The sequence below is a fragment of the Athene noctua genome, chromosome 1, assembly GCF_965140245.1.
Source record: "Athene noctua chromosome 1, bAthNoc1.hap1.1, whole genome shotgun sequence".
Taxonomy (NCBI): domain Eukaryota; kingdom Metazoa; phylum Chordata; class Aves; order Strigiformes; family Strigidae; genus Athene; species Athene noctua.
Window position 1 is genome coordinate 243,283,010 of NC_134037.1, and position 12,410 is coordinate 243,295,419.

Sequence of the window (12,410 nt, forward strand, 5' to 3'; positions counted from 1 at the left end):
TGTGTGTTTAATTATGTTCTATATTGAAAGAAGGTTATTACTCCATGAGACCAAGCGAATGTGCCTTAAAACAAAAAAATACTTCTAGTAGGAAAAAACTAGTAGCATTTCAAGGAAGTAATTTCATTTATACAGTAACTGCACTATGTTATGTGCTTTAAACATGGATGCAGATTTTCACCTAGTTGGCATAATCTATGTTGAAGTCTGACCACCTGAAATTTCTGTGAAGTAGCACACTGAGTATTTCAATACATGTTTCTACTGAGCATTAGTAGCAATAAAAGTCTTTAGGCTGTAGTGCTAGAAATTGTCATGTTTCCTTTTTAAGAGATCCAGTTAAAGTAATAACTGATTTGCTTCAAACATTGGGGGTTTGTAGTTTTCTTGGAGGAAACCAGGTGGTAAGAGGAGTTCTTCATTGGTTTGTAATTGATCCATTTTGTTTAACTTACACCACTGATTCTGCTCTAGTGTACAAAATAGAGCTTTGTGTAAAACATTGTGCATATTGGTTCTTCTTACATTTGTTTCTGCAAGATGCAGTAGTATCTCATTAGATTGCTTGGAGCTGGGGATGGGGAAGGTGAGACAGGAAAGAAAATGGTTAAAGCAAATAAGTGGTCTTGGAGAATGCAGTTATCTCGCCTTGTATGTACAAATACGAGGACCCTACTGAACATAACTGCTTTTGGATTAAGGTTGTTGTATGAGTTTTATCTATAGCAGTCAGTTGTGAAAAGCAGATCATGTAGATAAAGTATGTGATTATACCAGGCCTTTATGATTTATATATAGTAATGCCATGCGTTTCAGTTGATCTGGAAGACTTATTGGTGGGAGAGAACCAGAAAAGCATCTCACAGTAGAGGACCAGACTTAATGGAAAGGTGCTCTTGACACTCCTGGGAAACCTCAGTAAAACAACTTCTTACCTGTGTTCAGTGTTATTAGTGCTTCAGGAAACAGTTTTTCTGTTTTCTTGAAAGGAGTATCTTAGGGTTCTTAGTTCCTTGGAAATGTAAGACTTCTTTTTCTTTTTTTTTTTAATTTTTTTTAAAAAAAAAAAAAAAAAAGGCAAATAACAAAAAACTCCAAGCAACCAAAACTCTGTTGTCTGGCTCTTGCAGAACTTAGATTCAGTGTCTGGTGGAAGACACCTGAACTACAGCTGCAGTCACTTAGTTCTTTAAACTCCAACTCATGCTGATGCCTGGTAGTTAACATCAGGGAAGGTGCTGTACTAATTCAATGGGGGAAGGAACAGTGGAGTTGCTTTTTCTGTTCTAAAAATACTTTTTCTTCATATAATGGAAATAATGGAACACTGCATACTACTGGATAGACTCACTCACTCATACAGCTCAGACAAGTTCTGCAGCATGATGAGATTGTCACGTCCTGCTCAGATGAGGGGGACAAGTGACTGATTGACACATCCCCAGTAGAGCAGACAACAAGTCTTCAAGTCCAAGCATTTATTAATTACCTACAATATACTAATTGAACACATGACAATTGGCTAAGTATATAGCAAAGTGTGGCAAGCAATACAATATGCCTTGCATTTCTTAATGGGAAAGGGAAAAGAGGGAGATAGAGGGAATGGGGAATACAGATTACTGGTCTGGGTTCCTGTGCTGATCCCACCAGCGGGGGTTCCAGGAGGCAGCCATCTTTTTCGCTTGCATCTGTTTTCTTCACTTCACTGCACTCTTCAGCCCCCCCTGCCACTTTCTTTCCCCCCTTGATTTATCCTACTTTCCTTGGGTTCATCCCCTAGGTCGACCCACATACCTACGTATCCCATGTACGGGGAGGGGTAAGGTGTTTCATGGGATGATGTAATTAGCATGATCATGTTAGCCCTCGTTAGCATATTGAGGGGTGTTAACATTAATGTGCATTTTGTGGATAATGAAGCAAAGGTCATTCACTGGACAGATGGCCCTTGAAATTTGTCCAGGGGCACCAGAGCAGAGCCGTCCTGTCTCCACAGGGCTCCCTCCTCCAGCTGCATCTTGTGTTACTTGGGCAGCCTTATCAGCTTCGACCTCCACACTGTCCACCCTGCGACTCATAGTTTTGTCTTGTGAGTGTTTGAGGCATTTATTTTGATCAGCCTCAACTTTTGCTTTCTCAGGCTGTTTTTCTTAGTTTCTCACAGGCCTGGTTTCTCGTCTCTCACAGATTCCTTGCACTGTCTCAGGAAGGCATGTAGGTGACTGGGTTGTAACTAATGTGTTCAGAAAGCAAGAACTTTGCAAGATCAATACTCTTAATCTCTTTTTAGGTTGGTTTGGTAACTTGACAGCATGGGGGTCTAATTCAACTAATTTTAAAAGTTGAATGGTTAAGTCATCTTGGACACTTTTTTCCCCTGAAGTTTTATTGATGGCCATCATGGGCTTGATGTGAGGAAGACCAGAAGTTATGCAGATTATTGAAACTAGTTGGTGCGGTATAGTTTTGTTTTAAGATAGAAGAAATATTAAGATAACTGCCCAGGAAAAGTAGCCAGAAGAGATTAATCTGAAAAAGTGTGTATTTTTCTGGAGGATTATTCATCATCGAATGTAGAGTGGTTCTGAACTGGGAAATAAAGCTTTTATAAAAACTTCTGATTTCTCCCATATTTAGCTCTCTGCTTCCCCCAACACTGAAATTCCATGTTTTAATGAGGAGTAAGCATTTGATCAAGTGTTAGGAACTGAAGTGAAAGACTGCCTGTTCGTGGTGCTGAAGTTTGAGTGTGGATAGTAAATTATCTGATAGTTCATCTAATAATAAATGCACCACTGATTAAAGTGGGACTGTCAGCCTTCCAGATCTGTGTGATATCTCTTACTCAGTACAGCTCTTCCTTATAACACAAGCAACTTCCTTCATGTTCTTGGTACATATTTTTAACTGTGTGATCTTTGGCTTTTAAAAGCCTACCTGAAACTTTTTGGTCATAATCTGTGTGTGATATTCCAGTGAAATACTAAAACAAAAATCTTCTAATCTGCAGCACAGCTAAGTACAGTGTGGTGACATTTCTACCTCGATTCCTGTATGAGCAGATAAGAAAAGCTGCAAATGCATTCTTCCTCTTCATTGCCTTACTGCAGGTATTGTTTTACTGTTTTGTTTTGATTATAAAATGAAATTGTACTGCAGTGAAAGTTGTTTCAGTTGTGGTGCTTAACTGTGAAAAATTTCTTAGACATATTTTCATAGTAATATTAATGAGGCGTGTACTTCATAATGGAAGTTAGATGGCAGTTTAGACTTTTTTTCAGTGTAGTTTTAAAAATCAAGTTACTTTTATTCTTCATAAGTAAAACCAGGAAATAATATTGTAAAACATGGAGTTATTGCCCATACTGAGAAAAGCACGTGTGAACTTTTGTGAAACTGCTGTTTAGATAGTCTAGATTATTGCTGCCTCCAGGTGAATTACATCATCTGAATGTTCCTTTTAGGAAGAGAGGAGAAATAGCATGGAAGGCAGGTACAACAACTTTGTCTTCTAACTTTGTTTGTAGTTTCTTCAAACCTACTGAGAGCTTAGTCTAGTTTTCCCACTGAAATTGGATGTCAGTGAGGCACAAATCAGAAAGCTTTGCATAAAGTTCTAAGTTTGCTACAAACTAATTTTAAATACAAACATAAAATGAGTATCTCTTCTCCCTCTGTTCACAGCAAATTCCAGATGTCTCTCCAACAGGAAGATATACCACCTTGGTGCCATTGCTATTTATTTTAACAGTTGCTGGCATCAAAGAAATCATAGAAGACTATGTGAGTATGATTATGGGGAAGGCTTTGCTAAAGACAATGTGTTCATATAAAACCACAGCATGCCATGAAGCTATGCATTTCTGAAATCTCTTGGGTTGTTGCTGAAGAGCAGCAAAATACTCTTTGACTTTCAAAGCTCTAAACTTGACTAGAATTTCTGTAGCACATTGAGATAAATTAAGTGCTTTCATTATAGATGGTGAACAAGGAAACAGTAGAAGTCAGAACACTTATTTCTACCTCTTCAAACTTGTTTATTCATGCTTTAATTAAAAAGGCCTGACTGGAAAGACACTGTAGAGTCCTGACAGATTTGTGGCCTTCTAGGTTGGTTTTAGAAATGGGGGGGAAGTAGATTTAGAGCAAACTGCTTTGGGGAAAACCTGCACTAACTTGCTTAAATACTGTTTATATTAGAGGTCGTTCTGCTTTGCAAACTTCTGAAGAACAAAATAATTTAGAAATTAATCTAAACAAACAGCACATAAAATGTGTAATGCAGCTCTCATTTAAATACAGCATTTCTCAGTGTTCCTTTTGTTTTTTTTCCATAACCCGGTTTTGGACAGGTTTTATTCTTGCTGTTGATGGGGGTTTGAGCCTGACATCCAACATGGGGATTCTCACTTGAAAGTTATATTCTGTTACAAACCATTTGGATTTAGATGATTTGTTTGGCTTTAGAAAACGAAAATACAATATAAATGCAAAAATGACCCAATGTATCATCTTGCAGTTCATCATGTTTCTAGCTCTAATGGTTTTTGGAATCTGTAATTAAGTGTAATGAGATGTAATTAAATGTTTTGTTTCTTTGCAGAAAAGGCATAAGGCAGACAGTGCAGTGAATAAAAAGAAAACAATAGGTAAGACTAAACAGTCTTTAAGTTAAATATTTGAAATTCAAGTAATGATTATCAGAACACTTACGTGTGAACAGTTCTGTTGCTTAAACAGTTGTGATGCTGGGGAATGCATGTCTTCTTGCACTCAGTTTCTGGTATGTTCCTTTACCAAATATTTCAGACTGATGCTGATTGAGGCATGGAGGGGATCATTAGAATTTATAAGTTCATGCACCTTCTTGGCTTTCTGAAGTTATACAGTTCTGAGCTCCTCCAAGAAAACCAAGCAATTTTCTCCCCTGCCAAACTCTATCTTAATTATTCTAAAAAAATCAACCCTAAAACCACTTGGAACAAAAACCCCACAAAACAAACACCTTCCTTCCCCCCAAAAAAACTAACCACCCAACCAAACCCAACAGACCTTTGAAACAATAAAAGTTGGTGTTAAAGGCGTTCTAATAAACTTTTATAAATACTGCTGCCCTTAAAATATAGGGAGAATTCTGTGGATTTTGTGAATATGCTTTCTTGAAGTGTCACTGAAAGAAAATTTAACATTGCTGTCCTCTGAATGCCTACATCTATCCCTGATGTATTCATGCTACTTGGCATTGAATTCCTGGAGACATTATTTTTGTTTTCTTCATCTCCCTTAACTGAAAACCTGTGCAGAAAATAGGAAGTTTATTGGTGTCTGCCCTATGGTCTGTCTGTGCTGTGGTCCGGGATCTCTGTGGCCTCCTCCAGGGAGGTCTGCAGGCAAAACTGAAAATGCAGTCTGTTGATTTCTGAGTAGAGCCCCTTCTTCCCAAACACAGTTAGCTTAAGTGTCAAAAAACTAGAGAAACACTTAAAGGAACATAGGAACCTGAACAACCTTACAGCTCCATACTTCACTTAACAGGCGTGATGTTTGCAGGACTATTTTCAGTGAGTTGCTTTTAGATTGTGTTTGAGAAGTTATGTTGATCATTGAGATAGCATATTAATGAATATCAGCAAACATTTCTGTATCAGTTCTTCAAGGTAATTTCACTACAGGAGTCTGGAAAGATGTTTCAAGTGCAAGAACACTGTATTTATTAGTCATGAGAAATCCACAATTAAGTGGCGGTAGCACAGTAAGCTTTGTTATAGGTAATATGCAAGACTGCTTTTCTGAAGGTCACAATAAGCTGTTCTAATTAATTTGCAGTTAGGGAACTTGTGCCAACAAACTCTTCAAGGGAAGTTTATCACAGTAACTGTGGGGAGACAACCTTAAAGAACTCAAGGTGTTGTTGCAGAGCTAAATGGAATTTAGTACTAAAAATTTTATTTTTTTTCTCTGAATACTCAATACAGTTATCAAAATGATACTTAAAACTGTATCCTCATATTTCTGAAGAGGAGGGATAGACTCATTCATGAGACTTGTATTATGAGTATGAAAAGCTAATTTGTGTTCAGGGTGAGATTAAGACAAATTACATTAAGTTCTCCATGTGCCTTTAGGTTCCTCTTACAGCTGAGTGAGATCTAGCAAATGCAGTCAGTGTAGAGAGCAGTTCAACTCACAAAAGTAGATGTCTACTGGCTGCTTGGCTGTGTTCTGAACTCCACTGCCTGCATGACCAGATGCTTGATTCAGTAGCATGCATACAGGCTTTGCATTTATAGTCATGATTAGTTTTTTGAGCAGTACTGTATCTTCAAAGATTTCCTATGTTAAATTTACCATTAAAAACACTGGTTTTCATTGCAGAGTGGCTTTGGTATGTAGGAATTAAGTTCCCTTTGGATTGAAACCAGATTGAAACTTCCGCTCCAGGTGAGCGCAGTACATCTCCATTAGGAGCTGATGCGTGTTAAGCTCTGAGCCAGTGTTTCATGTCTTGGCTTCACATGGTGTATATGGAGATGACCAGACTAAATGTAGTCCCAAGAGAAGCCCCTGAGCAGCATATTGCATAGAAGTAGAGATCTCAGTAATAGCTGTTCTGGTGTCTCGATCATCTCGCTGTCAAATTACAGAATAAACCAAATACTACTGTATGGGATGCCTTTGAATAGTAGACAAGCACAGGGCTAGCAAACTGTTGCACAAGACTGATGGGAAATGCTTGCCCTTCAGAAGCAGCATTTCAAATGGCCTGACACACCTAGGTGTGAGTGATAGCATTAAGCCCTAGATCTTGAACATCAATATTTTTAATCTTAAGGAGTCTTAGATTGAAAGTTTATATTGAAACTCCTGTTTTGAGTAGAGCATTCTTTTTTAGGTATTTCTTATTTGTTACTTTAACAAAAGACCTTTTTGACAATAAATCATCAATTTCACTCTCCTATAAATATTCTAGAGAAGACAGTCTTTTCTGTCCTTTGGAATAGTCCTATAAAACTGTATTAAGCAGAGTAGAAAGTGCAAAATTGTAACCTGAAAATGTGTAAACTGTTTTATGTCTAATGGAAGCTTTGTCTTTAGATGTTATGGCTTAGAAAAAGCTTACTTCAGTACTTGGCTTGACTAATTTTAATAGTTCGGTTGATTTCAGTAAGCATGAAAGTTAAATTGTTTTAAGTAAATTGTCTACAAGACCAACTTCAATGGCACTTAAAGCTATGAAATACCTTCATTGCAAGTGAACAATACAACAATGTGAACTGTTTGCTGAAATGCCTCAAATTTGCTGGTGAAACAGGGAGCTGTTTAAAGCAAGGCACAGGAGATGCTAAATATTGCAGTTTCTTTCTGAGGGTTTGGGTTTTGAGTCAAGGCTGCAGGTATGTGGCTCTTTCATTTGAGATTCTGGGCTCTGGCCTTCTGAGTTCTGAACTAAGTGGAGCTTAAATCAAGCACAGCTGGGAAGAAGGGAGGGGATGCCACAAAACTGTTATTCCTTTAAACTGTGTATACCTGTTTGGGTGGAAGCTCAGCAGTTCAGATGCATTGCTAGCAGTGCTTCTATTGCTGCCACCCAAATAGTTTAATTCACTGTGATCCATGCACTGTAATGTTAAATCTCATGATTCAGTGCTCCAAAGTGTGTGGCCTGAGAACAGGAATCAAGAGATGGGTTTCTTGGGTTTGAGTCACTTTGACAAATCTTGTGTTCTTGTTTGTGGAGTGGTCTAACTGGAGTAGGACAGCTGATGTTGTATTCAGTAGAATTGTATCTTCTGGGAATTTGATATGGTTTTCAAATGAGCTACATATGTGAATTGCATAGAATTGAGAAGAAAACTGTTTGTATTCAAAGTAGGGGGCTGGCCTCTTCAACTTCCATCTGTTGCACACTACACTTAAACATCTTTGAAAACTGCTCACAGCTGCTTTCAGTGAAGGGTTTGAGTTTGTTTAGGTGTACTTGGTGGTCTCAAACCTGAACTGGATTTGACTACTCAGCAATGATTTGGCATAAATTATCTGACTTTACTTGTTGAGACTAGGGTGCTATTAAGTATGTGTAGAAGCATCTAGAGGAAGTACTTGAGTAGAAAAGCATGTTCCAGAGTGGTTGATCAATGAGTGTGTCAAGACAGCAGTATAGGACTACAGAAGCCAAGACCTGTTTCAGTACTGTTTTCTTTTTTGTTTCAATGTGAACTTCAGCATCTAGGATTCTCCTTCTGCCAAAGCATAGCCTTCTTTTCAGTAGGACTTTGAACCTGCTTGACAATTAAGCCTCAACCTTAAATAATAATAATAAACAATAAAATGCAAGGAAAAAGATGAGAAGTGATAATTCTGTGATTAAATTTTACATAAAGATGCTTCCTGATAATAGACAGGAAATAATGCCCTTTGTTTTAAGCAATGTAATTTCCCAAACAATTATCAACACTGCCCATCTGCATGTTAGTATGAAATAATGCCAAAAAGATATCAGGCCACCAACTGTTGTCTAGTAGGTGGGGAAAAAAAAAAAAGGCAGATTCTTCCTATATCAGATGTACATGCCTACAGCTGTGGACAGAAGTGTGGTGCCAACTTCTCAAAAGTACTTTTCTGATCTGTGTTTGTTCCCATTCTGGTCAATGCTTGCTTCTGCTGATGCAGTTGTTGTGAAATTTGTCAAAATCTTGGCTTTTTATTCTAATGTAACTTTAAACTTTCTTTCCAGTACTAAGAAATGGGATGTGGCAGAACATTATGTGGAAAGAGGTAAATAAAATTGGGGATGGGAGGGAGTGGAATAAGGTGTTCAAGAAGTACTCTTGCCAGAATAAATTTGGAGGCCTAGAATTAATGTACACTATGTGAGGAAACCCTGTGACTTGGGGTAGGAGATATCCTTTCTGTTGCAGTGGTTAAAATTGCTCTGAGCAAGGCACCTTGGGTATCTATCTTTAAATCCTAGTACTGTTTCAGTCAAACACTAATGAGTTATTTTAAGTGTTTCTGCTTGGGTAGTTTAATATGCTTCAGGCTGTAAACAGTATTTTGTTTTTAGTTGACATCTGGAAGAGTAACTTTCACTGCAATGCTGTACCTGCTCTGGAAGTCTTAAGAGACTTATTTTGCTTTCTGTCCTAAAAAGTTCTCAGGTTTTGGGCCTAAGTAATAAGCTGTTTGCTCAAGTAAGGCACATAAACCCTGTTGCTACCTCAGACACTGTGAAGCCCAGTGCTAGGGCTTGTTGTGCTTTTTTTTTTCTAGAACTTGCTGAAATCCCGTGGGACATATTGGTCTAATTGTGGTCCTTAATGCCTTTTTAAGGACAAAATTAGCCCTGATATCTAATAATGGGGGGAAAAGGACACCCTTTTAAAACCTCTGGGAAGTGAGACCCATTTTGAGACCTAAAAGCAATCCTGCTGAAGTGTTAGGCTATAGTGGAAACTAAAGATTGCCAGGGATTCTGATGGCTAATGCTCATGTTAGTTTATGCTGTTCTGTGTCCTATTTGTAGTGATGACACTGAATTGAAAGACACTTAAAAATTAGTCTGGAATCTGATTTTCTTATACCATTAAGCACTCTTTGAATTGGCCTGTGTCTGCATCTGCATTTTGTCCAGGCTTGCAGTTATTGTTGGGGAATAACAGTTCTGTATTATCCACCTTGTTTACTTTAAGGCAGACTTCTGATCTTTTTTGTGCTGAAATAGTAAAAAACCTGTTTTTGGTGGGATCAAAGTAAGACTAGTGAGTCTGCCTGTTAAAACATGCCATCTGTTTCAATTTTTATAAATTAATGTGTTAAATATTAAGTCCATTTCAGACTCTCAGCAGTGCATTGGTGTTAAGCAGCCTGATACTCATCAGGCAAGCCTGACTTACTGCTTTGAGAGTGCTGCTTGGTCCTTCTTGGAATGAAAGTCCCATGTGGACGTGAACCTGTTAAAGGTGCCAGAAACTCTTATGTCTTCAGTATTCCAGAAATCAGTACTTAGCACATCTCAAGTGACTGTAAGTCAGGGAAGAACTGGTTGGTGCTATCTATCTGTAGAGAAAAAACTCCTTGCTAGTGACTAGTACAAGCATCTAAAGAGGGCTAAGGGAAAACTGAATAGTGGTGACTGGGTAGGCAAGTAATATGGAGAAGAAATAGGAGAAACTCCTGATTCTTGAGGAGGGTGAAGTTTAAAGATTACTTTTTTACTAGGAAAAAATATTTCTGTAGGTTAAATAAGGCTAAAGGAGAAAACATAAAATTTAGATAATGGCAGGATTATAGAAACAAGTAACGTTTAGTACATGCAAGTTACAGAAGTTAACACTTTCCAATTGAGTATATCAATTTTTTTCTGTAGATAATTGTTTACCTTGCATTCAGAAAAGGGAAGGCTTTGATACTTCCAAGCTTGCAGTGAAAGGTACTCTGATTTTGAAAAGCACTGTCTCTAGCTGTTCTGTGCATGATGCTGTTCTTTTGACTGGGTGAAAGAAAATAACAAACTAACATTCCAGACAAGCGAACTGTTTGTTTTTCTTTTCCATGCTACTGTATTCCTGCTCCTGACTCAACAGGTAGCGGTAGGCGATATTGTGAAGGTCACCAATGGGCAACATCTTCCAGCAGACATGATCATTGTATCTTCCAGGTATCCTGAATGGGTGTGGAAATGTGTCTGAACTGAGGTGCAGAGGACTTGAAACTCTGTATTTACTATTTATAAAGACAGACATCAGATGGCACTATCTCTTCTCCACATCTAAAATCAAATTTCAGCAATGTTGAGAGTGCTTTACTAGACAGTGATTCCTGTTTCATTCTTAAGAAAGAAGGCTTTTTTAAGACTTCATAGTATTGTGTACCTGTAATGCACTAAGTCTGTCACTGAGTTTGGAAGACTGAAGGTCTGTTGCATGAGCTTCATGAAGTCACTTGCTCTATGGCCTTCTGAGGTTCCCTCTATTTAATTAAGGAAGCTGAAGGGGTTTTTTTGATGAATTCTACTTAATTTCTGCATTTTTTTTGTCCTGCCCCTTAGGAAAGATTTGTCTTGCAAACACTAATAATAAAAGGCTAGCCCAGCTGATATCTAATAACTAGCCTGCAAAATAGCTTTGGGCTTAATTTGTTTACTCCTAGTCTTAGATACATCACATGTATGGCCCATCCCTAGCATGATAGCAACAGTAAATTGTTGAGTCCTGCTCCTTTTAATTTGTGAAATACAGGACAACTTTATACTCATATACTGTCAAACAAAGCTTTTGCTGTTAGCTGCTAAAAGCATTTGCCTGGTAATTGTCTGCTAATCTGGATTCTATGCTGTGTTGAACAGTTTGAGGCCAAATCCAGACCATTGTCCACTTACATGAGACTTAAACAAGAGACAACAGCACAGTTCCTTCCTGTTCGTGAACATGCTTTTTTCTAATAGCCAAACCTTAGGGCACCTTGCTCTTCTCCATCATTTCCTTCTGTCCTCATGCTTTTTAACAGTGACTGCATGTTGCTCTGGTCTCCAGGTTATAGTTCTCTTAGATGACCTAACTTCTAAGCGAAGTTGTTTAAGTTGTTGCATTTTCTGCTCCAGCCTTCTTGTCTGGGCTGTTTCTGTGAGGTTTCATTTTTTTGGAAGCTAGCTGGGGAAACAGTTTTCCTGAACTGTCACATGATCGAGGGTATAAGTATCTTCATTCCATGGTATTACAATATAGTATTTTTTTAAAACAAACCTCAAATTTTAAATAAGCAGTTGTCAGCCTTAATATGCAGTTAGGCTATGCTTTGACATCAATAACTTGCTGTTTCAGCATTGAGGAATATTTGTTCTACTTGAGAACTTCCCTAATGCATTATACTAAAAAACTTTCTGATTTATTTCTGAACTTGCATGGGTCAGGTTTTGTCTACATGATCCTTCTAACCTGCTGTCATTGATAATCACATAACTGGGGAATGTAGCCCAAAGTATGTTGATTTGGGAGAAGCTTTGCTTGAAATAAATAGCAATTTCTGTGGCAGTGTTGCTTTGCAGTTGGTATTTTTCCCCATGAGTCTTTAAATAACAGTACTAAGTGTCCTCAGTTCACCAGAAGGCTTTGCATACTTTGAAGGGGTGGGGGTCTTATGCCTGTATGTGTTAAATTTCTGTCTGACCTGACTCAGAGGTGAAATAAACATCAGTCTTTATCTTGACTTTTTTTTTTTCCTCCTCATAGAAGGGTGTCATCAGGCTTACATGATGGCAAAAATATTTGAATCCAAACACAACTTTGTATGGAAACACTTCCATGCTTCTGTGAAAGTGGGAGGACTTGTTTTGCAAGAGTTCTCCTTCCGGAGTTAAATAAAGTTGTAATAGATAAGGTGTTTGTGACAGTAGTAAAATTGGAATCAAG

General features: G+C 38.0%; 1 protein-coding gene across 5 annotated transcripts in view; it reads left to right on the forward strand.

Moving 5' to 3' along the window:
* ATP8A2 (ATPase phospholipid transporting 8A2) overlaps nt 1-12,410 on the forward strand; it is a 351,752-nt gene that overhangs the window by 54,411 nt on the left and 284,931 nt on the right. For all 5 annotated transcript variants that reach the window (XR_012634354.1, XM_074915160.1, XM_074915190.1 and 2 more), the window contains exons 3-7: nt 3,014-3,113; nt 3,688-3,786; nt 4,607-4,652; nt 8,738-8,778; nt 10,587-10,660. Coding sequence is in view for 4 of the 5 variants with exons in the window: in XM_074915160.1 (XP_074771261.1) it covers nt 3,014-3,113; nt 3,688-3,786; nt 4,607-4,652; nt 8,738-8,778; nt 10,587-10,660 (360 nt within the window). In the remaining variant the exon portion in view is untranslated. The remainder of the gene's footprint in view (nt 1-3,013; nt 3,114-3,687; nt 3,787-4,606; nt 4,653-8,737; nt 8,779-10,586; nt 10,661-12,410) is intronic.